At 43.9% G+C, this 27937-nt stretch overlaps 1 protein-coding gene across 2 annotated transcripts; it reads left to right on the top strand.

The window, feature by feature from the left end:
- The first annotated feature begins 613 nt into the window (after positions 1 to 613).
- On the top strand, positions 614 to 27937 carry wnt7bb (wingless-type MMTV integration site family, member 7Bb). 2 transcript variants are annotated; one of them, XM_003967485.3, is made up of 6 exons: positions 614 to 1221; positions 3436 to 3538; positions 3710 to 4507; positions 9807 to 10033; positions 21586 to 21857; positions 24312 to 27937. In XM_003967485.3, exons 3-6 carry the CDS (start codon positions 4437 to 4439, stop codon positions 24789 to 24791), a joined length of 1050 nt encoding a protein of 349 aa, XP_003967534.1. In that variant the 5' UTR covers positions 614 to 1221; positions 3436 to 3538; positions 3710 to 4436; the 3' UTR covers positions 24792 to 27937. The 2 variants fall into 2 exon arrangements, with proteins under 2 accessions (XP_003967534.1, XP_029698253.1); XM_029842393.1 differs by lacking the exons at positions 614 to 1221; positions 3436 to 3538; positions 3710 to 4507 and adding an exon at positions 4558 to 6511.

Raw genomic sequence — 27937 nt, 5'->3', positions numbered from 1 at the left:
TCCCAAGACAAAACAGTAATTATCCGTTTGAACTTCCTTGCGGAACCGGGGAACACGACCTGACATCGATATTACAGATGAAATCCCGAGGATGTGAGCTCTTTTTTTTGATTCTCCACTCATATTTCTGGGCTTTTAAAGGGTCAACGGAGTGTGTTGCTGCTCTGCGTCTGAGTGTTTTGGTCCAGGCCCCAGCCATATGTCTGTCAGATTTTATTTTAAATATAAATGGCTGTGCCCCCTCTCTAACCAAGAAGTCTGAAGTTCCTTTAATCAAAGATCCTATTCTCTTCTCCTTCTCTCAGAGGCACTAATATTTCCCCTGATAATGCAACTGTGTGAGTTAAAACAAAGAATTGGGCTGAAAAGGTGTCAGGACACCTGAAAGCCCACCTGAATTTTCTGGTAGTAATAATAAAGGTGTTTGGGAGTTTTCAAACAGCTGGGACAGGAAGACAGATCAGGGTTGAGATAGATATTTAAAGAAGACCCGATCTCCTGTGTTCAGGACCTAAGACTGGGCTGAATGTTCATCCTCCAGCAAGATACCTGGCAGACACACTGGATGTCCCAGCAGAAGTTTTAGTGTTTCTTTATTGCAAAAAAGATTTAAAAGTTCTGTTATACTGATGCAACAAAATCAAATGTAAAGATATAGTGAAAGGGTCTGAAAACCTTCCAGCTGAACTGTATATTAGACGTTATAATAATACAGACCACAACAGCACAACACACAATACAGCACAACACTTTGCTTTCTTTGTCATTTTCAGGCCTTTTTTTGACTTGAAATGGGACACTTTCCCTTCCCTTAAGCCATTTCATCCAGCCTACTGCGAGCGCTCTGGACTCTGGAGCCGAGACCAAAGCTTCGATACCGGCTCCCAGACTCTGTGATTACGCTAAATTGATTTCCCTGCCTGGTTTTGTCCCACCGCCCTGGCCTGATCAGGGAGCGAGTGACCTTGTAAAACAAGTCTTATATTGAAAATAGCTGCATCTGCAGGTTTAAGCTTCAGTCCAAATTTTACACAAGCATGGACACGTTGCAGCATTTCAGTCTTGGCTAATCAGCCAGCGAGACGGAGGCGCAGATGTACACAGACCCAGCCTGACAGATCTCCTTTCACGTACGTGCACACCAGGAAAAAGAAGGTTGCCTGTATGTACAAACCTAATAAAAAGAGGAATGAATGGGACGGGCCAAGTGGTGGATTGCAGGTTAGTTACATCACTGCTTCCTATACATTATTGTTTGTGTTTGGATAAAATCTTTACATGGTAAAGCTATATTTTTGCACTTAAAAGAAAGAACTATGTTCTTATTGAGTGTTTCTCTACATTTATTAAGTATTACCTTTGCTGTAAGGTTATGCTAAGGGGGCATCTGACTAAACTTTATTACATTATTATTACATAAATGAATGTAGTACCACTCATCTATGTTTTAGATTGATTTTAATGGTCTGAAATTATCAGCGCTAAGATCAGTGAGGGCGTATTGATCATCCTGTCTCTATAAAATACTGGGATGTGTCCCTAGTGTCCACGTGCAAATCTACTTTGTGCGCACACATGCACACGAATGAGCCAGCAATGACCTTATAAATCAACGAGCATGGCTGGGAATTAATTAGGACCTGGCCTCTTTTCCAAATTCACAGCTGCAACCAGCAAAGAAAAGGAAAAGGTCAAACACACTGGTCAAGAAGACACAAACACACACACACACACACACACACACACACACACACACACACACACACACACACACACACACACACACACACACACATATAAGGGCCTTTTAGGGTTGGAGCTGGACTACAGGTACAGTTCAGTGCAGGTACATCAGAATTCTTGTTGTTTCTCAGTTTTATAAAATGGCGTCGGAATATTAACGGATTATGAAAGTGCAAAAACCTCAGATGCAAGTCAGGGACACTGTGTCCTGTTCCCCCGTTCTTCCTGCTCATGTCTGGGCCCAGTGTAGATGTGGTGGACATAGCCCCAGACGCCACTTCATGGTTTGGCGTGCGCTGCTCGCTCACTGTTTCCAGCTGAACCAGCTCCTATGCAAACACGCTGGGCAACCAGTGGGTTTTCCTATAGCTGTCGGTCAAGGGTACTTAGTATTAATCAAAAGGCCGGCGTGATGGATCAACACCCATGCGCCAACATTTTTGATCCCCTTTTATCACTCCCCTCCCCGACACATTCTCTTCTGGGAAGAGTGCATGCAGGCGAAAGGGACCAGATACGCAACGGTGCAACCGTGAAAAAACTCTGGATGACGGTTATTCGTGGAGCAGACTGGGATGAGGGTAAGAGCGGACCAAGGAGGAGAGCAGCTGCCTCTCAGGAGACTGTGAAAAGAAAAAAAAAGGAAATATTTTTAAACACAATTACTGCGATGTGGCATTGAGCCCAAATGGTGATGTGGCACATCATGGATGTCCTCGCTGACCTAAATGGTCCCAATCTGGTCTGAGCTCCCTGAAGTTAAATAAACAGTCACGTGACTACCGTTCGGGAAATGGCAGCTTCGGTGAACACGTAGCATGATTTGAAGGCATATTAAATGTACGCGGAGAACCAAGGATGTGAACGTGGCTGTGCGTGACATGTTTGTTAGGACAGATGACAAAACAGGGCTGACACACACTGTCCCTGGTCTGCTGTCATATAAAGTGTCTTCTCTTTGAAGATTTTAATTAAACTAAACAGGACCATCCCCACCCAGGCCTCAACGACGATGACAGCGAGCTGTGTTCATTTGAGGACAAACAAGACCATCTGTTAAAGGGCAGACATCAAATGCGCGCAACGTCTTTTTAATGTCACCCGGGGCCTGCATGTTGACTTTTATTATTTAGAAAATCCATGTGGAATTTCGACGGGCATGTTTTGAAGAGGGGGGCCTCGAAACCACAAGGCAGGGGTGTCTCGAAACAAAGGTCTCTGCGGTTCTGTCTGTTCCAACAACAGGCGAGCAGACTCAGATAGCTGCCTTACGCCATCGTTAATACGACGCGTTTTTTCATGTTTGTGTTTTTTCATGTTTGTGTTTTTCATGCCGCTCCTTGAAAAATATTCTGACTTGATGGTTTGTTTCTTTCAAGAAATTCGCTGAAGACCATAAATTTAGAGAGAAGAAGACCGGGGTTCCTCTGATTATGAGTACAGAGGGAAGTGAAGACATATATATTTAGAGTACATCCAAGTAGATTAAAAGCAGAGGTGGGAAAAAGAATGGCCCAATGGAGGATATTTTCTCACAATGTTAGACTTGTTTTCTTTGTATCAATACTAATTCAAGTTGGGACTTTAAAACCGTACATTTTCTAAATAAACTGTTTTAACTTTTTAAGAAATCAATGTATTTTAACTGTGTTTTTTTTTTCCTTTTTATTCACATTTGCCTTAATGCAAAAGGTTCTGCTCCATGTGGCCACCAGAGGGAGACTTCTTTGTCAAGTTACAGCTTCCCAAAGAGTTGACGGTGCACTCTGACCATGTCATCGTCATCCTGACTCAGGTCCAAAAATGCTCGTGTTTACAGCATTTCCCGCTTTAATTAAAAGCATTGCCACATTTATTTTGACCCTGTATTTTATTTATTTTGTTCAGCAGTTCTTAGTCATTCAGATGCATTTTTCCCCTCATCGCAGTGCTGCATAGTCAGTCTGGGTTTCATGTTTGATTTCAGGGAATTTATTATTGTGGTGAAGTCCCACGCTGACGGGGCGACACCCGCAGAGATGCAAACAACAGCAGCATCCGCCTGCAGCTGAGCCGCGGTCCTATAAAAGGCCATTTCAGTCCGTGCATTTCAGTTTTCCCCTCAACAACTGCACGTGTGCGGCTCAGAACACAAGGCCATCCCAGGGTTTGCTTACATTTCCACACTGCAGGAGGAGACCAAGGAGGAGGAGGAGGAGGCGGTGCCCTTTTGTTACCTGTGACAGCGTACCTGACCATTTTGAGGAACGGACCGAGTCAAAGATGCCTTTAAGTGACTGTAACATCGAGGGGTGCGTCACAGCTTTGCGTAAACGCGCAACCAGAGGTTGGCGAAGCCCTGCTCTGAACGCAGGTAGTTGTTTTTTTTACCACCTGGCTACTGCGAGGGGCAGCAAATGGGAATAGCTAATTAACTAACCCGAATAGGAGGCACTTCCTTCAAAAACCCGTTCACCTTTCAGGTCCGACCCTCTCTCCAGTTTCATTTTGAGTTCCTATCCACCTAGTATTTCGCCACCAGCATCTCACCTGTGCCGGTGGACCATGGATTTCACACGGTGGAGGATTTCGAAGGCGCTTCAGATTCGCGTCGCGGAAAGTAACCGGTGTACGTGCGTCTGGGAGGGCTTGGAAAAGGAAGCGCGACCACTTCTTGTTCCAGTGCATGGCCTCTGAGAAAAGTGGTGACGATCATGCACAAGCCACTCCGAAAACGGAGTCTCTATGTGTTCCTGTCTTTTGGCATCATATACCTGGAACTTGGGTGAGTGTTTCATTTTTTCTTCTATTGTTTTTTTTTAACTTGCGAATACGATCGCGGGCTGTTCACATGTTCTGTTTGAGTTCCAGCAAGACGGTCTGACAGCTGGAAACTTTGCTGGGAAGCATCTGGTGCCCCCTGACCCCCAACTTAATCCCAGTTTGAGTTTTTACCAGACATGTCCTAAAGGAAACCCCGCATGGTCCTATCCAGGTGCCTGCACTGTGAATGCAAGTGCGATAAACGACTCTTTTGCCAACCAGATAATATCGATCTGTGTGATATCAGTTCGAGCTCGTCAAACTTCTGTTCCTTTTGTCGCACAAGATAATTTGAGCTGCCGTCTCTGCTCCAAAGCCAGCTCACTCCGCATACCTTCATTAATAGCGGCACGCTGCTAGCTGCATTTCCACATTCCAGCGCACAGACGGAGTTTTTACCTGTTTTGCAATTGCTCACCTAAGCAGAGAGGAACTGCGCCTACCGCAGTGTTTCTGAGGGGACACACATATCACCCAGCCAATGTAAGGAGTTTATGATTAAATCCCAGAAATTCCAGGGTTTTCCATAACTTTCCAAAGTTGTCCTCATTAAAGCAACGACGCACAGCTTTACATAGAGCTGTAAAACGGAATAAATAAATGAATGGCTTCCTAATTCCAATAGATAAAAAATAACTTATTCTATGACTATTATAGAACCGAAAGAATGCCCAGATATTTTGGAAAAACTTCAGATAGCTACTCATAAGTCCTATTGGCGTGATAGCGTTTTCAGACATCGATGCGTATCTCATGCCAGAATAGCTCCAATATTGGGGGGAAGTCACCCATCTCTGTGTTTACCAAGGCGAAGGAGATCGCTCATTCCTCCCATCCTTTTACCCCGGCTAAATCTTTCATGGTACCCTCTTCATTTACACCGACTGGAGCCTGCAGGTGTTGAGTGAGAGTCACGATGCTGAGGCGATAAAAGCCCCCAGCCCTCCAAAGCTGTAGAAGCCAAAAAAAGAAAGAAAGAAAGAAAAGAATCTCCCCAAACAGGAGGCCTGTTTTATTTCTCTGTAATCCCGTCTCCTTCACCTTTAGGAACCCCTTGTGCCATTTTACTGCAGAGCCACAAAACGAATATTTGACTGCAGCAATCAAACAGCATCAGACAGGCAGCCACAGCAGAAATGTTATAGACGCCTATAGGAATATTATATGAAACCACAGGAAATAATAATATCATTCATAGTTCAGAACCACAAAAACGGTTTACAGGAAACGTGTTACCACTTCAGGTCCAAAGAATAATATATCACATAATATGTAAGATCTTTTCCACTCGATAAAGACGCACGTAAAAAAGGAAAAAAAAGAATTTCTCCGAAAATAGTTCCTGATTTGTTGCGCACGGAGCTACGATGATGGTATGAGACGCTCAAGCAGCCATCCACTATAGTTTGTTTATTTTTGGCTGGAGGGTGCTGGCGGAGGGAGGTGGAGGGAGTGATGAATGAAACCTCTTGCCTGTCCAACGGGGATCGGATCAGTGTCACCCTATTGTCCTGCGCTGGCAAAGTGGGCGGATAGCAGTGTCTCTCCCTGCCCAATGGCAGACAAGACTCTCATGAGAGCGGAGAGAGGCACTCTCCTGCCATGCGAAATCCCTGAAACCATCATCATTCCGGCTCGGGAGCCCAACAGTACTGTGTAACAGCCTCCGCCGCTGAGAGATGACCGAGTCAATCTCAGCGCACACACGGCCCTGGGAGCTCGGAGCTGCGTAGAGCCGCCGCGCCAAGACGAGGGAAAACGCGTAGCGCCTCTCTTGATTTTGTGCAGAAGGGGACTTAAAAACCGGAAATTTTAAGGAGTCTCTCACACCCTGTCCGCGTTTTCTTAGACAAACCGAACGTGGCCATTTGCTCAATGTCATCATGATCATCTTCTCGTCGCGCAGTGTACTGCTGTCAGTCTATTATCCGCAGATCTTCCTCATCCTGACGAGTGGCAGCTACCTGTAAGTTTGAGCCAATTAACTTGGTCCTTAATTAACTGCAGGGAGAGCGAGAGAGAGAGAGAGAGAGAGAGAGTGAGAGCGATCTGCGGCGGCAGCACTAGGACGCACGGGTTTGGTTTTGGTATAGTGACGCTTCAACTGTATTATTGATCCTTGAACTGTATTTTCTTGCTTGGTTTAAAGTTGAATTTCCCGTGCGCACGGAGTGGAGATTCATTACAGTGAAGCAACTCCTGTGCGAGCTGCTTATGCTGGCATCATCGCGAGCGCGCAGGCACAGTGCCTTTACCAAAAGTTAAACTTCGTGAAATGTGAATGAATTCCAGGACATTCTCACCTTTGCTGCTATTACACGCGTCGGTGCCAGTACAATCCACGTGGGGATAAAGTCATTAAGCGCAGACCCAAAGCCGCGAATGTGCCGTTTGATGCTGACGTGCTCATCGTGTCAGAAGCGGGAAGCGGACACGGTATCTGGTCAATAGTGCCAAATGACCAAAATGAAAAAAAAAAGCCAACCCAAAAAACTGCAGTGAACGCAACGCGCCTCCGTTTTGGCCACAGAGTGGCGGAGATGTTCAAGACAATCGGATGCTGAGATTTGGTTGCTCCCTTCGCCATTTAACGCGTTACGGGCAAGTTTCACGCACACGCCAGCACCGTTAACCTGTCAGAGCGGGTGAAATATGACCCCCGTCGCATGACCTCATCCGCGGTTATTCCCCGGTGTTCCGATGTTTATCAATTGAACCTACAACGCACGCGTGATTGACGCCGTAATGCGCTGCGGCTAAGAATTAAAGGAGAAATTACTCTTGCAGGAGAACACTGGCTTTCTCAGAGCTTCCAAAATAATTACTCACCCATGTGCCCTCGTTTATTCCTCCGCTGCCTGGAGACCCCAAAACCTGATGCTGAAATAGATGTGGTTTTTGGTTTTCTGTTAAAAGTGGGCCATACACAGCTAAGATTAGTGATGACTTGCACGTTAAAATTACATACTGTACCTTTGTTTGGATTATTTAACTTTGTTTCATGTTGTTCATTAGCCACTGAATATTTGTGGCCGGGGACATTTGCCGACTTAAAACGTGGATTAAATAGTGCAACGCCTCGGTGCTGCACAGTTTGGCAGATGAAAATATGAACTTTGTAGGACTGTGGGTGACAAATGAGCCATCAGCAAAAAGGATCTGACCATGAAACGTTGGGTCACTGCACACCTACCATACTGCAGTGCTGCAGAAATTTGGACTTCATGTTCCAATGGCAACAATCTGACCATTTTCCTTTCTGCTTTATTAAAACTGTGCAGCTGCCACAAACTAAATAGCTTCATTCTATTGGCCACCCAGTTTTTGAATTTATAAAGGAGATAGGAGTGATTCCACCGTTCATCTTGATAGTGTCAGTTTTTATTCCATTCCTTGCTCCCATTGCTTTTACAACACATCTGTCCCTCATCTGTGCAGGTTTCCAGAAGTCAAAGCATTACACGATCATTACAGAATAATTAACTCTCTTTTCCTTTATAAACGTGGCATTTCTTAGAAACAAATTTCAACAAGAGTTGCAGCAAAACAGATGCATCGCTGCATTTATGTCATTAGCGTTGCCGTTGGCAGCCTTTCTGAGGGTCGGGCTGTAACTGTAACCCCGAACTGTTGCCGCACAAGCAGAGCGTATGCAAAGCAAACAGAATCACATTTGTGCACTTTGATGATTTCAGGGGTTTAAAAGCTTAACTCTGGAATTCTCTGTTGGGAGTTCTCCGGCGGTTCAGGTTGCCAGCGGTAATCTGTGATTCAGTGATTTAGCGGGTGAATGACAAGAGGAGATGTTACTGAAGAACATTTGTCAGGGTTGTGGAGCACCAGCGTGTCCAGTGAACTACCGGAGAGGTTGCACGGATGAAACTGACTTTCCTGATTTGCTACAAGCAAACTGGGTTTTCCCCCCACGGCGCTCGTTTTTGCTATCTGGTGGAGGCTGACATCTTTGTTTGTGCAGTGAAACGTGTTACTGTTGCCATGAGCAACACATGCGGCAGAGGGTCACGGAGGGTCCGAGCAGTTCAAACCTATTTAACAGCAGAGAGCAAAGAGGTTCCTGAATGCGGCGGCGGAGTGGTGCGTTTAGGGACACTCTCTTAAAGACAATTTTAATCCTCACTTTTGGAAAGTTGCAGTGTAGTTGATTTTAGCGTCTAGGATATCACGCTGCACTATTTTAAAATCCTTAAACATGAAGTTCTTGATTACATTTTGGATCTCTGGGGGTTTTTCAGAGCCCAGTTGGGTGAATCAACATTCGGCACAATGGCGTTCCCCTGACACCAATGAAAAGATCAAGAGAATGTGCGTAGCTCTCGGTCTGTTGATACATCCATGTCTTGCTACAGCTGAGATTTATTAGAAGTATACAAACACGGGTTCTTCCAGCCGTTCTCAGGAAGAGCCCATCCTCCATTCATCGATTATATCGTTCCGCGGCAGAATCGGCGAGCGTGGGCCATAAATGCCACACTGTTGTGTCTGGGTCTCTGTTTTGGTTTTCTTTTTTCCCGTGTACAGTTTTCCTTCCCACCCGTTGTGTGCCGCCGACACGTTTCCCTGACACAAAGCTCGCCAGCGCTCGTTGGTGTCGTTTGCGGCGAGGCCTTCGGAGGCCGACGCCAAACTTCAAAGGCTTTGCTTGCCCCCGCGCTCATTTATGGCTCCCCATCTCTGACATGTTTAAAAAGGATGTATCTACATGGTTCTGAGGGCTGTAAACAGAGTTGTGGGGAAAGTCAGCGCTTTGTTTGGCTCTAATCTGCCGCCGCTCTCTCAGCAGCTGCCAAGCCGTCCTTAACATGTGTTTTGATGTTATGGCATCAAGTGACGAGGTCTGACTGTGTGTCTCTGACTCTAAATGAAACGGAGGTGTTTGAAGTAAACAGCCAGTTGCAATCCAGCGAATTTAGGGAGCCAGAAACTGAAAACATTGCTCAAAACCGGTGTTTCTTCTGTCTCCATGGCTCCTTTCCTAAATCTCCTGTGTGGTTTTCTTGATGTGCTGTCAGCTTTTTGATTGAACTGCCTTTAAACTCTGCCACAAAATGCGCATCAATCAGTGATTCAATCGATCCTGCTCTGGAGAGTCTCACATAAATGACTGTCTGGGTATCCTGGAGTTCTAACTGTCTCTCTCTTTGTGTGTCTGTGTGTGTGTGTGTGTGTGCACGCCTGTGTATGTGTTACTACACGTGCACATGTGTGTGCTGCGCACGTGTGTGTCTCTCTTCATCCGGCAGGGCCCTCTCCTCAGTGGTGGCTCTGGGTGCCAACATCATCTGCAACAAGATCCCTGGGCTGGCACCTCGCCAAAGGGCTATCTGCCAGAGTCGCCCGGACGCCATCATCGTTGTGGGCGAAGGCGCCCAAATGGGCATCAATGAGTGTCAGTACCAGTTCCGGTACGGACGCTGGAACTGCTCGGCGTTGGGAGAGAGGACGGTCTTCGGCCAGGAGCTGCGAGTAGGTCAGTCTGGGTTCCGTCTGAAAATGGAAGTGGAGCCATGCGTCTATATATATGTGCATTCCTTTGTGGCCGTCGGGATGAAACTATGCTCTTTAGAGTGAAATTATTTTGATCTGGTGAAATTTGTGTTAGATATTTGCCAGTTTGGGGTATTTTACCTTATAAGGCTCTGTAAAGGCTGGAATATAACGAGTGTGATGTGGAGCTCGGTGCATGGCATGCATCGGGATTTTTAAAAAATATATTTAATAACAACACAAATCAAACACAGTTTAAATGAATTTGGGAGACACACACAAAATTCCCGTGGAAGAATTCACCAATTCTGTTCCAGAAGTGAATGTTTGTCGAAGCACGATTCTTTTCTGAATGGGTCAAGATGCTTTGAGACCGTGTCTGCAAGCAAACATGAGCATTTATGATCCCCCTCTTTAAAGTCGCTGGGATTCCACAAACCTCCTTTTTGCATTGCTTTTATTTTTTACGGTGGGCTTTTTTTTTGTTTTCAGTTTCCTTTCATTTAAGAGATGCTTTGTTGCCATCTTGTTGCATGTGGTCTGGGAACTGAGGCCAACAGGTCTGCTAACAATCACTCTCCTTAAGGATTAGTTGAATTAGCTCCAAGTCCCCATTCAATAGAACTTTTTTTTCCTTCATTGTTGTGAATGTAGCGCTGCCTTTTGTATTGGAAGTCGCAGCGTTTTGCTCGACATTCCCGTCTCTCAGCATTTCATGCTCTTCAGAAGAGTGCAAGGATTTACCAATGATATTTATGTTTTCATTTACGACTTGACTGGATGTGTGTCGCTGTTGCAGTGCTGCCTTTATTCACATCGATAGATGGGCTATAAATGACATTTGTTTTGGATTCTCTGCTTCTTTACGGAATAAGAGAGGCCGTCCACTTTTGTCATGCAGGAATATTAAACAAGCACTTTTGCTTTTAGAAAAAACATTAGTAGGGTTTTTTTAAAAGCATTTTTTCCTCTGTTCGTGGAATCTTCTGCCTTATCTCTTCTCCACATATCAAGAAATGCTCCCTGAATTCCTCGTCTTGCCACCGTTGAAAAACTTTCCAAAATCTCAAAATCATTTAATGAGGCTCAGCTATTTTGGGCAGCAGTAACTGGTACTGTGGTACGAGAGCGACACCGGCGACTCGTAGCTGCATAAGGTCGCGCCTTTTGACCTGGGAATTGATGCCGGTCTGTAGCGTTCCCATTGCTGAGCACAGCTGGATCTGGGCAAGGTTAGGTCGGGGTTTGGCCAGTGTGTGAGAGAGAGGAACCATTTTTGTGTTGTCCAAACAATCGCTGGTTTTAGGAGTGCTAAAGTCGTCAGGAGTATTGTGAATTGTGTAAATATGAGAGTGATTGTGAAGAATTTTTACTGCAATACTGTCTAACTATATTATTTCTATCTAAATTTTTCCTTTTTCTTTATATCTTTTGGTAAATAAATGGGTTTAACTAAATTAATGCTGTAGTTATATAAATTGCTGATTGTTGCTATGGGTTTTAGATGTTGGCAGTAAACAGAGCTATGTATGATATGTGCCTAATTACTACCTTCTTAGGGTGAAATAAGATACTCGTCGTCGTTTACTTGGCAATCTGTTTGATTTTGGATTTTCGGGGGTAACTTTTGCAGTTAAATGTTAATGTGTAAATGATTTGATCGAACCTTTATCGTGCAAAGGTGTGCCCAACAGTCTGGAACACCTAAATAAATAAACATCACCTCTGAGTCGTATAGAGTTCATTGTGTATTAATGATTCATTGCGCCGTAATTCAACTGCTTTCTCCTCTCACTACAGCTGATTTATTTTGATTTTCTACTATGAGCTAATGCCAAATAGGACAACATAGATATAAGGTCTTTTATACATTGTAAACATTGTGTGTAATTGGCGGTGGGATCAATAACTCGATTGATGGTTCGGATCCTGGTCTATTTGTTCGGTAACGGTGTCCCACTTGGTCATCGTGGGATACCACGGACACCACAGCGACCCCAGATCTCCACCGGAGTTAGACATAGTGGAGAATCAGGCAATTTCATTTGTTCACGCGGCACCTTAAAGTCACTCTTCCATTGGCTGTGAGTCACATGCAGAGTTGTGACTGTTTTTATTTATCGATCTGCCGCTCCAGGACGTAAAAACGTCCGCGCAGAGTCTTCAGCACGGCCTATGAAATCATGGAACATGGCAAAATGTTCCAATCCCTTCTTCCAATCTGCAAATTCCCACATCATCATAATCAAGCCTCCGGTAGAAGCAGTTCTCCTTCTGCTCATATGTAAGTTTTTTATTCAAATCCCTCAAATTATGAGCACTAAAACCTCTCCCTCCACTGTGATCCACTCGTAGTTTCGACTGGAGGGAGGAGTTGCCGGCATTTTTTCAAGAACTAAGGATCAGCCGACCACAAGTCTAATGCATTCTCTCTGTGCTGCCTGCTCTTAGGAGGCAGTCTTTCTGTTCTGGAACCGCTCCATTTTATTACAGTTGCTTTCCAAGAGAACACACATTAATAGCTGGGTTATTGAGCATTACAGAGCCTGAGATATCTCCATTCGGCAGAGGTGATTTGGTTTCAGAGGCAGAGGAATTTTAGTTCACTTTTCTCCTGTCAACAGTGAAGTGTATTCACTTCAGAAGATGGCTTATACTGGCACCTTCACAGCGGCCCGACATTCAAGAAGTCTTGAGGGTGAAAGCACTGATGGAAAAATGAAAGCCCCCCCCCCACACACACACACACTCACACACACACACACCACCACCACCACCCAATTCTTACTGTAGTTCAATCCTTCAACTGTTTTTTTGTCTCTCTTATTATACCCAAACTGACAAATTGGAGAACAACACCAAGAACTGGTGGTGAGAGTTGAAACTGGAAATTTAATCATGTCTTTTGTTGCTCTGTTTAGCAGTCCTCCCAGCATGCCTTGCTCCACGGTGTTGGCATGAACGGTACCTTCAAGCTATAAAAATGCTTATCCTCTCCCGAAATGGCTGTTATTGAATGGCTTGTTGCAGTCTGTTAAGAAGTAATAAAAAAATCTGTAACAAATCCACCAGTGAGTTAGTAGAAGCAGAGCCGCTTTCCGGACATGAGTGGCACACATGGTCCTCCAATCAACAAATCTGGCCTTGATCCTGGGTGAGTCGTTACATTGTGAATATTTCAGCAGAGATGGATTCACTGCCAGTGATGTGATGATGCACTGTTGTTATGCATGGTTGGAGACATGTGTGGTTTCAGTCACACATGTCACATGGCAACATGGTGTGTTTTAGGATGACCTTTGGCCTTTGTCTCCACTCTAGCACGCAAGCATCGGTTGATCTGATCTCATTTTACTGTAATTTGGTCGTTGACTCCAGTATTGAGGAAAGGTGCCTGTTTTATGGGCTTGACTGATAACAGCCTAATTTTGGGAACTTAATCACCTGTAACAGAGATGGCCTGCACCCCCAAAGGAAAAAAATACACCTTGCGGCTCGCATTCTGCATCGCACTTGATGTTGGCGGCTGGAGTTTGAAAGCGGACACCTTTCACCAGCTACACTCAGCATCAAAGGACAAACACTGGCCTCCTTGTCGTAAAATCGGCTGCTCCGGTTTCCCTCTGTTTGACTTTCCAGCTAAGTTGTCACCGCGCTGATTCAGGCTTTTCATCTGAAAGGGGGTTCTTGTTTGTGCCATTTGTGAAATATTACAAAAGTTTTATCAAGCTGTCCCTGGATCAGTCAGCAAGAATAGGTGTGGCCCTTTTAACAGGTAAACCATTACAGCAGCAAATGTCACCATGGTTACAAAGCACATGCTATCTATCTATCTATCTATCTATCTATCTATCTATCTATCTATCTATCTATCTATCTATCTATCTATCTATCTATCTATCTATCTATCTATCTATCTATCTATCTATCTATCTATCCATCCATCCATCCATCCATCCATCCATCCATCCATCCATCCATCCATCCATCCTCAACCAACATATAGAATTGCATTTTTTTACGTATTTGACTTCAACCAAGCTTGATTATTGGGTTTTAGAGTTTTTAATGTTGCTTTGGGAGATTCTAACCCGCATATCTGAAGTTAATGTATTGACACTATTGAAGCCTGTTTGTTATTCAAGCTCAGTCGTACAATCAGACATTCGACTTACCTTTAATGGAGTTAGGCAAAGTGGTTTACACAGAGGAAGTGGTGTGGTCAATGAATTCAGAATTTTAATGGTATCCAAGAATAGCCGAGTGTCCCTTTAGCTCGAGCTAAATTTAGAATTTGCTGCAGTCAATGGAGAGAAACTACTCCATGAAAGCCGTCAGCCCATCAGGAAATGCTCCTCAGAAGTTGAGTTCTGCACCTTCATCTCATGCATCAACTCATGTTTTACCTTATTCTAGCTAAAGAAAAATCAAATCATTAAAAAGCCATCCTTCATGATATGTACATCAGCGTTTTTTGAGACGAAAACCCTTCATTAACGACTCCCTCCTTCCCACACACACAAAATGTGTGTGCTATTGCACTATTATTCTTCTGGTTTGAGGACAACAAAACTACAGGATTACAAGATTATAAATGCACTGGCAGAGCTGTTTTCCCTTCTCGGAATCAGGCGATGGTCATTTGTGGTGAAATCGTATCCATGCAGAATGCAAGTGCAACCTAACCGTCCAATGAAAAAGGCTAATAATGAATGGACAAGAGAACGTAAAAGCCCGTGCGGTTCGAGTCAAGTCTGCCCCCTCCTCCCCCGACTCTCATTTTGACAAAGAAAATATAAGTTGAAATATTAATTCTGACCAGCTGAACTTTTTCAACAAACCGTATTTAACTCATGTGGTCTCCAAAACAGAGGCTAACAGAAGTTAAATAGCAGTTGCAGGATAAACTTTTGGTAAGCACTGTTGCCTCACAACATGAAGTTTCAGGGCTCAGTACCAGAGGGTTTCACAGTGCTCTCCGCAAGTCTGCATGGGTTTTCACCAGGTATCTGGTTCCCTCCCTCATTCCAAAGACATTCATCTGAGGTAAAAACAGCTACGCTGTAGGTGTGTACGCTTCCAAGACTCTCTTGAAAAAAGAGGTTTTGTTATCTCAAAGGCACTTATCTTGAGTTAAATGTTTGCACTTACCCATGTAAGATTTGGAACGATAGGCAAAGGCTTTGTGGGTTTTCGGAGGACTTTTACGGCCGACCACTGTTTAAACTGACAGACAAAAAATGGAAACAGACCCTCTTCTGCCTCAATCAGGCAGAGGTGTTCCACCAAAACAGCAGAATCTGGACTCACATTCAAAACATTTAGCAAGACGCACAAGGCAGTAATAAACTAAACAAGCAAGGCCGTTCATCATTCCGTACCAAAGGAATTCTGCTGCTCGCGCAATCAGCAACTCAGTGGTTAGACGGCACGGAACTAGCAAAATATGCATTACAGTGTACAAGAACAAGGAGCATAGAAATGGGTTTTAAGTTAAACTGAAGTTACACATGACCCTTTATTCACACACATTAATAAAATGTTGTATTTGGAAAGATATCTGTGCACATGTACACAGCCAAGTGCTTGATACCATGAGGATGACGGCGTGGAAATGATGCGTGCATTGTGTTATGGTGGACTGGTGGTGAATAAAAGGCCTATTTTTTAGCCCATCATCATGTGGGTAAGAGTAATCCTCTCCTCTCCTCCTCTCTATGTGTTTGGAGAAAACAGAGCAGCGGTGTACAGAGCGTGCTGGTGCTCAACGCCGTCCCCCCCCCCCCCACCACCACTTTATCAGATAGGAAGGCCTGACTTTTGTTTTGTTGTTCTTCAGTGTGTGGGCTGTGGTCAACGCCGCTCGGTAAAAGGTCAGCTCTGACTCTTTTTCGTGCAGCGCCTCGCCTCACATCCTCTGCCCACAACATTTGTCTGGATGTCGGGCGGGGCCTCGGCAGGGCGCTATCACAGCCAGGCCCCTTGTTCATTCATCAGCTCTGTCTCAGACTGTGTGGGTGTGTCGGGAGCTGGGGGTCCTCTCCTCTCCCTCACCCCTCTCTCCCCAAACACCCACCCACTGTCTGTCTGCTGACGTGGCCCGGGGTCGTTCTGGGCCCTGGCCCTCGGGCCCCTGTGTGTGTGTGACATTCGCCCCTCTTAACCCCATGGTGATGTGTTATCGGTGGGATCTGCGCCTGTCTGTGTCTGCCAGGGCCGCTAGACGCAGGAGGAAACAGGATGCGAGAGGATCAACTGTAATCTCACAGCGTGCTTTGTTTCACACAATCCCAGGCCGATCACTGTATTCTCTACATGCAGGGCCGCCACTGGACATTTACATGTGCCAACAATCACAGCGCTACTGGCCCAATTAGGTGAGAGCTCGACGAGAGGAAGAGTTAGCGGGTTAGTAGCAAAAAGATGTGGGTAGGATGAAGCAGATATCGAGGGGCCTGGAGCTTTATCCGCGAGTGTGATGGGTTTTAAAGGAGGTTTTTCTAACGTAGCTCAAAAGGGAAAGCATGTCATCAGTGGCATAGTTGACGGGGTGATTACAGCCATGACTGTAATGATATAAGGCTCATTTATATCTCAGTAAATATGTTTCCACTGAAGATGAAACAAAGTCAAACGGAATCCAAATTAAGGAAAATCCTCATCATTGTCCTCAAATGAACTCGATGATTATGTGCAGCGCGCACAGGCGTGCCTCTCCAGATTCAAGCAGGTGAGGTCCCAATTGGGCCACACTATTAGGATAAAAAGGGAGGGAAGGAGGATTTGTGCCTGTTTTAGCAAGTCTCGGTATTCAGGCAAAAAAACTTTCTCCACCTCAGAGAGATCAAGGAAAAAAGGATGCTTTTGTGCATGTGTGTTCTGCCAGCCCCGTTTTTCTGTGCCTGGGAGGCAGATTACCGACATGCTCAGCATTTAACACCAGCAACAATGGATGCCATTATAATTGTTTTAGCTTTACATCCCAAAGCTGTCCCATTATGAATTAAGCAGGGGTCCATGCGATGAGCATCCCTACCAGTGTGTCACTTCTAACCCCCGAGAATGTGGAGCCCAGTTCTGGTTAAACAATATTGTTTTATTGTACAGGAACAAGGCTGTGCTAATTCCTCCTGTTGCAAACCTCACGGACCACAACTCTGCCTATAATTTGCTGTCAGCATATGTTCATAGCAACGGCACATAAAGCGGAACGGAAAACAGTAGTAGAATGATCTCGTCACTTCAGCTCAGGGATGGGTATACAAAGAAAGGGGTTTTCCTTCAACTTTCTTCCCTTAAACGGGGCCCCGGACTCATAGTTCCAGCACTGGGTGGGTTTGGATGGAACTTCAGCATTTGGGGTGTAATGCACTTATTAAATACTCTGGATACACAGTAGTTTACAAATATAATACTTTAAATGTGTGCTCGATATCACTTCCAGGTCTTTTTTTTGCAGTTTTAGTAGCATGATTCACAGTTTCAAATTATCTTCGTGGAGAATAAATAAGCAGGCTCACTGTGAAATGTAGGGAGACTGAAGCTCACTGTGAATAATAAACTTTCAACACATTGCAAGTGCTTGTCAGTAGTTAAGAAAGGTCCAGCTGATTGGAAAAAAGCTCGCTGTCCTATTTGTAACGCACGGTCAGTCAGGTTCACAACTGTAAGGACTTGTGGCCACCAGCAGGTGACACTTTCCTCTTTGTTCGCTGTATCGAGGTATTTGCCTGCGACAGGATGTCCCTGTGCCTAATGGATATGAAACTCCAAAACTTGTTGTGTTGCTGGGATGTAATTCTTATGCAATCCAATCCTCCTCTGTCCCTGGGGTGTGAGTGCATGTCTGGGATGAGGGGCCTTTAAAAAGCTTTCCCCTTCACTGCTCCACCAACAGGCTTGTCTTGTGTAGAGAGGCCATTCAGCTGCACTGCTGGGTTCTGCTGCTGTGTGTGTGTGTGTGTGTGTGTGTGTGTGTGTGTGTGTGTGTGTGTGTGTGTGTGTTCTATTCTGGCTTGGAAAAAACCCCACCACTATTCCATCCCAAGCTACTCCTACTCCTCCCTGGTTAGATATGCAGTATCTATTAAATATTCCTTTCGTACTCTTTGGAATCAGACTTTTTTATGGAGATACTATGACATTGGGCTTTAATTTGCAATGTGATGAAGATGTAAAAACTGAAAAGGAAAAACTATATCACATTAGGAACAGCACATATGCATTTCTCTCAATTTACATAGCTTATATGTTTAAAGATTGAAAATCCTGGTGCAATGTGTGCTCATTGTCATTGATTCAACATTTGTTCTCACGGTGCATGGTGATTTTTTTCTGCCAAAAGACCCAAAATGCATTTTAGATTATTTATTTTTTATGTTGAATCTCGCTTGAATGGGTCTGGCAGCGTCAGAGCCCCGCTGTGATCTGAACAAGGTGAAACCTTGAGGATGAAGGCAGCGCTTCTCTGTACAAAAGAGGAAGGAAGCTAGTGTGTAGTTCACAGGAACTGGCTGGCGTAGTCGAGTGCAAACTGCATTGTGTCATGTGAAATTTGTCTCGTGGTTTGCCTGCCTCCAGCTCTAAACACAGATTACTGTCTTCGTGGCAAGCCACCACCAACAGATGCGTCTCTTTATGTCCCACTTTGAGGAGACTGTCAAAAATTTTAACGGCATCTCAGCGGCGATGTGGCCAGTGAACGTGACGCCTTGGTCCCTTGTTCAGGAACTATTCTACCTGTTCTTAAAGACCCATCTTCTTGGCTTTTTTTCTTGGATGGTACACTAAACACTTGCCACTAAACTCCATTAGACATCTGGTTTAATATTCCACCATTCTTCTCTCCTGGATGTTTCCAAATTCATTGAGGTTTTTCTGGTCACTCCAATTTTCCACTGGCAGCCAGCGAGGCTATCCCAGGGTGGTTCCTCCTGGAGGCCTGTCAGTGCTTTCTGCTGCTGTTATGGTGCATTTGCTCCAGATCTACACCAACCACACAACTGCACAGCATCGAGGGACCTTCCATTCCTGAGGGAGTCAAATCATGTTTCACACTCTGGGTCTGACACGAGAACACGGCATTGCTGATTAAATATCAAGCTCCTTAAATTTCTTTTATCGTTAAAGGTGCAGATTTTCCTTTTTTTTATACTCCAAATTTAACCTAAAATCACCTTTTATGCAGAATTCGGTATTATTTTTTTTCTTTTTTTGCTGTGCATAAATTTGAATTTGGGATATGTTGTTGAGCAACATTAGGAAACTGAATGAAGCAATGCTCCCTTAACAAGGCAGCACATTTTTAAGCACTTACAATCCCCAGAACAGAGAGAGCTGAAAGGAAGACTTGAATGCCACAGTTCCCTGACTCTTAATTGGCTTCTTTTTGTCTAGTGAAGAGAGGCCCTGGCAGTGCCAGTCTCATCAGGAGGTGGCAACCGAGAACAAATCCCATCATCATCGTTTTCCCCTTGAGCAGCACTGCTCAGTGCTCCCAGAAATGGGCATATATCCATTGCTGAGGGAGCCACCCTTCCTCTGGAAACGGCCTCCATCCATTTTTAAACTTTGCATTGACTGTGTTGCTGCGTGTGGATGCTTTTTAGCAGCGCACATGTGCGAGGAGGATAATCGGGGCGAGCTGCTCGGTGTAAGCGTGAACGCGCTTACGTCATGGCTGCATGTCTGTGTGAGGTGAGGGCGGTGCGACGATACCGCAAGCTAGTGGTGCACGGCTCTGCTGCTAACCAACAAGGCAAGCGGTTGTGAGTCAGCCCCTACCAGGCAAACCTGTGGCTACGGACTTTGCTCTACAGCACCAGCGCCAAGATAGGAAATGAGCAGCTGCTTGGAGTGTGAAAGTGTCCCCTGAGACTTGTGCATAAAGTCCCCCAGAGGAAATAAGAGGAAATTCAATCAGACTACTGTAAAAGACTACATCTGAAGGGTTTATGTAGTAGTAATTTATGCAGATTGCTTTTTAAATGCTGATAAAAGAAGCATGAAATTAGGTAATAGACTGATACAAACCCCAACATGTAAGTGAATTTTCGCCTCTTCTGGTTTCTGTAAAGCAGTAGAGCCTGCAGGCCAGGCCTGCTACACTGGTAAAGTGTGGGCTTGAACTGGCTGCTGTGGTGGTTTGTTAAATCCAGAAAGGTAAAATATGCAATGATTTTATTTGTAGTTACACTTGAAATACCTCAAGCCACAGTTTCCCTTCCTTGTGTCACAGCATTTTTCTTCATTCCACTTGTGCACTGATGCTGCTGATGTTGCACATGTCCCAGTTTGACCATATTTGGACATAACAGCTGTTCTATAAATATAGATTCCTTCCAAATGTTTGCCATATATTTCTACTGTATTCATTTTTAAACAATGTGTGTCATTTAGCACCATATTGTCACTGGTTTCAACTTCATTTATTTGATTTTTTATATCAATGGTGTCTGGAGCCCATTAAACATATTTTTCTGCTCAATCTAAGCCGTCTTTTTAAACCCAAAGGATCTCAAATCAGTTTGTCTCAGTAGATTACACAACACACATTAAAAGACTTACAAAACAAGCCTCTCTTCTCTGTTGCAAAACTTGTTTCTGCCAGTTGCATCCAGACTGGGGGTTGTAATAGCCCACATTCAGACCAGAGAAGGCCTTTTAAGCCAGCACTCTGTAACCATTAGGGACACAGAGAACTCTGAGTTCTCTTTCTCTTTCAAATGTGGCATCAATATCTCAAGGAGATATTAATCTCTGTTCCATTGTGTGGAGGACTTTAGGCATGAAAAGTTACACCCAATGTATTAAGTGTAGCTTCAGGTCAGATTCATTTAGGACTCTAACCTATTAAGAAAGAATAGAAAAGAATAATGGCTTTACCTGCCAGCATTTCAGATTTACATACTGCACAGGCAGGAAGAGCGTGTTGCTTAGCTGCTGGTGTTTTCTTTGAGCTACCTGGTATTTGCTCCCCTTTCCTGGAGGGAGGAGGTGGCAGAACCTGCAGACCCCAGCTGTTCATAATGTGGGCAGCAGCACAAGGTGCTCCTGTAGAGGAATTCAGCACTTTGGACAGCACCTAGACCAGCTCTCCCCACGCTGGAATTCCAACACTGTGCTCTTGCAGACTGGGCTCAAGGACTTTGTGGTCGGAAATATGACCACATTTCTACCAAGGTGCAGGAGGGAAGCTGTTTAGAGGAGGGAAACGGAAATTGGTAGCTTGGCAAGATGATGCAGCAGACACGGGACAGTTCAAGGTCAGAGGTGTGTGTTAATGTTTGTGAAGGACCATCGGAACATCGAGTGTCCGTATAATCCTTTCAGGGGCTTCTGCATCTCCTGAGGGTCTTAATCTGCTGCAGGGTGCAGAGGAAATCTTTGAAATAAGATTGAAGGAGTCATATTATAAACATAATACCAGAATTATCCCTTGGTGTAAAATTTTCCGGCAGATAATGGCGATATAGCTCATCGCAAGGTTCTTAATGTTTACCATCCAGACTGAAGAGGCTGTTTTCTCTCTTTCAGGCAGTCGGGAAGCCGCCTTCACGTATGCCATCACAGCAGCAGGAGTGGCTCACGCCATCACAGCGGCGTGCAGCCAGGGCAACCTGAGCCAATGTGGCTGCGACCGGGAGAAGCAGGGCTATTATAATCAGGAGGAAGGCTGGAAGTGGGGAGGATGCTCCGCCGACATCAAGTATGGAATCGAGTTCTCTCGCCGCTTCGTGGACGCCCGCGAGATCAAAAAGACCCCGAGACGCCTTATGAACTTACATAACAATGAGGCGGGGAGAAAGGTACAGAACTTTTTGGGAGGGGTGGGGCAATTATTAATTTAAAATCTGTTTAAAAAAATAGAATTTAACCACATTATCATCTGCAGTATCCAAAATATATCCAAACATTGAGGATCCTCATGATAATGTGGGTGTGCTGGTTACTAAAGTTTCAAAGAGTAGATTCATATTTGTGTGTGTGTGTGTGTGTGTGTGTGTGTGTGTGTGTGTGTGAGAGAGAGAGAGAGAGAGAGAGAGAGAGAGAGAGAGAGAGAGTGAGAGGGGTATAAGGAAGAAAAGAGATGATGTTATGTTGACAAATGGATCTAATTAATAAGCTGGGCTTCATCGTGTCCACTGGGAAAATATGGTTCTGGCTAACAGTTGCCAGATGGAGCGTTGCTATTCCTTCTTTGCAGTTCCTTTCCTGAAATTACAAAGTATAAAGCAGGACCAGGACATTATTGCAGTTCTCTGCACAATGCAAAAACGTGTCACTGCCATTCCACTGCATCCATTCAGGGTGTGACAGCGGCCCAACAGTGCTGACGTTAGCAGACTGATTCCTGATGGCGTCATGCTGGGAATTGGTGGCGCCCCTGGTGTCACTCTGGGGACTGTAAAATCAGTTTGTACACATATGCAAAGGTGACATTACATTTACAAAATTATTCAATTTGAATATGTCTTCATTTTAGAATCGCCATCAGGGGGTTAACTGATAGTTACTGAGTTGCTCCCTACATGAAGCTACCTGTCGAGACTCTAAAAACAATCCACTTCTCTTAAATCCCAGTTCATTTCACCTATAAAGACAGCTAAAATAAATGTTTGACAGCAAGGATGAATTATAACTCAATACTTTTCCATGTGTTTATGTTGCCATCATTTTGAAGCCTATATGTCATTATTTCACACTGTTAGATGTCAGAATGCCGGAGAAGGACCCACTGTTGTTTCAAGCTGATAAGCTGATTAAATTATTGATAAGCTACATAATTTGAACTGAAAACTGTAATTAACGACGCGTCTCAGCAGTATTGTAAGAGCTTTCTTTCATCTCGTATCGTGACTGCGTGTCTGACGAGTAAACTTCAAATGGGGATGGAGTCACGTCAGTTTAATTAGTAACAGATCGGAGGCTTTGATGGACAGAGTTTAAGTAAATGTTTCCATACATTTCTCAGACTCATTTCACCCAGCATTCTCTGTGGTTTTTATGTTATACATTTTTGGAAATCCTCTGGCTCAATCAACATCCAGGGGGAAATCGATAGCTGACCCTGGCTTTCCCAAGGTCGTTTTTTGGTTTGTGTTTTTTTAAAGGGGGAAACTGGTAACACATGAGTGCACAGACGACACAAATAGATAGTGAAAAACACTTGTGTGCACTTCTTAAGTGACAGAAATGATGTCTGTGTCACCCGCGGGGCGCGTTGCCAGGAAAAAAGCTGCACTGGAAAAATGCCCCGCCAGAGTTACAATCTCATACAGGCATGACATGTGCTCTGTTCGAGCAAGTCAAAGGTTCCTAATTTAGTTAGAGGAATCATGTCGGGACTATTACCGATGTGTTAGCACGATCCGTTGAAACTCTGCCCCCACTTTTCCGGGATGCACAAAAATATGGAGAGGTGTTTTTGTCTTAGGGCTTATTGGTTTTTGAAATGCTGGGAACGCTGCACAATGTTTCCCATATGCTACAGGATTAGGCAGTAAAGAGGAGACTTGCTGTCCTGTGCACCATATGTTGGAGATACCCTCAAAGAGAATTCCCTGGAACACTATAGATATACAGTGTTGTAATTAAAATCTATAGTAAATAAACATCTCTTTTACAGTTAGTAGATGCAGCGACACAGTCATTTCTACTTTAAACATCAATATGAATGATAGTTTTATAAAAGTTGTTAGCATTTTCTCTGACCATATATTTCTATGGGGGTAAAAAACATTTTTTTTGCAGGGTGGAGCGATTTCCTCATTTTCAGGATATGCTGCGGCATGTCATCCACGACTGAAGGTTCACTCATGTTAGGATTTGTCTACCTCGCAGTGCCTGTGTCCCAAATACCATTGGCACACCACTGAACGCCAGCAAGAAATACCTGCACATATATGCAGCTTTGGAAAATAGAAGGGGGAGAGGCTACAGGAGGACATCGCGAGCTGTCAGACAAAATGATTTATCCAGAAATATTTCACTAATTTGAGCAGAAGTGCTGTAAGGATCTTTCAGAAAACTGGTCAGGTGTTTAGGACTCGTGGTTTTCATATTTCCACGAGGATAGATGTCGCACAGGTGCCGAATTGCAATGGAAGTGCTTTGAAGTTAATATTAATTACATAATAATTACGTTAAACCCTGAGTAAATCCAAAAAAGGCTTTATATTTCCAAGGCTTAACAAACCTCATAATCAGCAGATATAAAGTCATGTAGCTTTTAGTTCATGTTGTTTTTTCCTTTTCTGCAGGTACTAGAAGAAAGAATGAAGCTTGAGTGCAAGTGTCACGGCGTCTCCGGCTCCTGCACCACCAAGACCTGTTGGACGACGCTACCCAAGTTCCGCGAGATTGGCTACGTACTCAAGGACAAGTACAACAACGCCGTGCACGTGGAAGTAGTCAGGGCGAGCCGACTACGCCAGCCGACTCACCTCAAGGTGAAGCAGACTCAGGGCTACCGCAAGCCCATGGAGACAGACCTCGTCTACATCGAGAGGTCACCCAACTACTGTGAGAAGGACGCGGCCACGGGGAGCGTCGGCACCCAAGGACGTCTGTGCAATCGCACGTCGCCTCATACGGACGGCTGCGACCTCATGTGCTGCGGCCGGGGCTACAATACGCACCAGTACACCAAAGTTTGGCAGTGCAATTGTAAGTTCCAGTGGTGCTGCTTTGTCAAGTGCAACACATGCAGCGAGAGGACGGAGGTGTTCACCTGCAAATAGGGCCGTGAGGCGTCGAGCAGGGGGCTGAACGAGGACTCGATTTAGGTAAAATTGTGACGTGGACCAGTGGGAGATTTGGATCAAAGAATGGAATTAACTCTATCAGCTATTCGTGGCATTGTTTTGCACAGCAGAATTATTTCTTTACAGAGAATAAATGCTAAATATCAGTAGATAAGACCCCAAACCTTACTGTCACGCAGACATTGTTCTCATGTACTGGTGTATCCGCAGTCAAGTCGGGACTACAGCTGACACACAAAAGCCCTCGCTGGGAACTGTGCGTTGCACTCAGATTTTAGAGACTACAATGGAGGAGGAACACGGTGACCTTGGAGGTGCGGAAATCGACAGCAGCCGATGTGGCCGGGACCGGGAGAGAAACCAGCTAATGGATTTTGTCACATTTTCACTAATTGTGAACAAGAGTGAATCGTCACAATGAATGAAACTCCCCAGGCTGGCTGGGGGCTGACGACAGAGATTTGTAGAAATGAAGAACATTTTGTACGTATGGTGTGTTGGGGAGCGCCGAAATCTGGGCAGAGGTTTAAACCCTCTGCTGCCAACTGGAATATGGTGGAGTATTTTAGTTTTCCAGTCACACTGGAACTGTCTGTTCTGAACACTGAAAATAAATTGTCTATTTATGTTATAGTATCTTAAAACAAAGCACTAACGGGTAGAGATGTCTTTTTTTTGTACTAAGTGTAAAGAAAAAAAAAACCTTTTTAGAAACTGACTGAAGATGTGTTTCTATTAGAAAAACAAATCCCTGACACATAACCTTTTTTTCCCCCCCGTTAAGGTTTCATTGCTACCGGTGTGTTGACAACAGCGACCGTTCCGTGTGTTACACATTCAACATCATTTTTCCTAGCCTAGTTTGTTTGCAGTCCTTTCACCTTAAACAATATCATCTAGTTTACGTTGTTGCTATTGCTCAAGTTTAGATTATAGTCGTCAGAAAGCAGGACTCTTCCTCTACTCATTAAACGTGAAAGTGATACATTGTTGTCGAGTGCTGCACTGATATTTTCTATTCAAATTCAACCTTTGAGATCTAAATAAACTCCCATTTGACCCAGTTTGGCAGTTCATTGCTAACGTGTCCTGTAGCAAAACTGCGTAGCATCTCAACAGAAAGATAATTGGGATCATACGGCTCAACCAGCATGATTCATGGTTACAATAAGCTGTAGATGAAAACTGATCTTTCAAAACAAAGCTACTGAGGTCCGATGTACACCTATTTGCAATCCAGGTATGAGGGTTCAATTGTTATGGGAAATATTCAGAACCTTTTAAATTTTCCATTATTTTCCTCCGGTGAGGTGAGTTTGTACATAAAAATGTACAAACTGTAATATCGCACGAACATAAGTATTCAGACTCTTTGATGGAGGTCATTTAGGTGCCGTCCATGTCTTCCGTTTGAGACGCTTTTACATCTTCTTCAGTGTCCAGTTGTGGAGAAATACATGGATTGAACCTGGTTCTTAAGGGAGACGTGTGCAGCTTGTAGGGCACATCTGACCTAAAACGAGACCCGTGAGGTCAAAATAGCTGCTTGCAGAGCTAGAAAAGACATTCTAATGCATTCATTGTTTTTATAAGCTTAGTGGTCTCCATGATTCTCATATGAAAGATATAATCTGACTAAGCTCCACAGATCTGTTTAGAGCTGGAGAAAGTTTCAGACCGACAACCACTGCTGCAGGTCTGCACCAAAACTGGGCTCTATGGCAGAGTGGACCGATGGAAGATTCTCCCCAGTGAAAAACACACGAAAAGGTTTAGTGCAGCGCTGCAGTCGTGGTTATTTGAAACTTATTCCATCTCCAAACAGGATCTCTGGAGCTCCTTCTAAAGAAGACTGAACCATCTTAAAGATGAACCAAACAAATGGACGGCACCTACATGTGTACCAATGAAGGGTCTGAATACTTACTGTATGGTCATGCGATATTTCAGTTGGTTTTTCTGCTAATTTGCGAAACCTTCATAAATGCTGGGTTTGGGCGTTTCCTCGAGAGGTCCTGAGTGTAGATCGATGAGGAATTTATTTATTTTTAAGAGGTCCTGAATATTTTCGGCACCCATCGTACCTGAAAAGTGTTTTATAGTATTCACAGTGACTCAAGAAACAGAAATGATGAACAGATGCGCAAACCACACTAATATAAGGAATAAGCTGTCTTTAATAATTCTTTGGTATATTTTAGTAATCAGGTACAGCAAGTACACTTTGGTGGGAATTTTCAACTTTTAATTCAGATGGTAGACAAATCCCATTATTTTACTCATGCAGTTATGGGAAAAGTTTTGATAAAGAAGATATAATGCTTTTAGCAGCCAAGCTATTTCACCCAGCTGAGCGATGCTAATTACAGCACGACTAACTGTCTGTGAATGGACTAGAAAAAATGCTCCTAAGAATGGGCTGTGGTGTCCTTTATGTCAGAGTATTTGTCAGAAGACTCAGTACTGGCTATTTAATTTAAATCTTGACTATAAAACCATATGTTGCGTGGTTGTGTGAGGTTTACAGGTCTCACAGGCTGGGTTATGTTCAGTTTAACTTCAGAATGTATGAGGTTGTTAACGTTTGCACATTTATAATTACGATGATTAGAATTATTATTATATATTTGTAGCCCATTTTCCCGAACTCTCTTTTAAGTATTGTATGGGCGTCAGTGTTCTACAGTTTCAGTAATGATGATTTACGTTTTTGTACATTAGTAGGTTTCCCAATTTAACCAATGAAAGTAACTTATTAAAATAACATATTCAGCATAGCGTATAGCCACATTCTGATATTTATATTTTTGGAAATTAATACACTAAAAGACAAACGCTTTTTTCCAGAAACAGACATTGTACATTTTTTCTGTCAAAGCATAAATGTCATTTTGGGGGTTCATTTGCTCATATTGATTGTTCAAAAAGAAAAAAAAAACAGCTATAATTTCCATAATTTGTTTTGATGGAAAGCACACATTAAATCAGATCATTGTGCATATCAAGATCTGAAGCTGAGCTTTATATGGAGGTCTGTTATTCAAACATTCCGACCACTCTTAATATAGTTACTGGCAAATGCATTAGGAAGCATAAATCATTAAAAATCAAATATGAATCAA

Source organism: Takifugu rubripes, chromosome 9 (genome assembly GCF_901000725.2).
Source record: "Takifugu rubripes chromosome 9, fTakRub1.2, whole genome shotgun sequence".
NCBI classification, from domain to species: Eukaryota; Metazoa; Chordata; class Actinopteri; order Tetraodontiformes; family Tetraodontidae; genus Takifugu; species Takifugu rubripes.
Note: the sequence above shows the minus strand (reverse complement) of the source record. Positions and strands in the feature narration are given on the sequence as shown.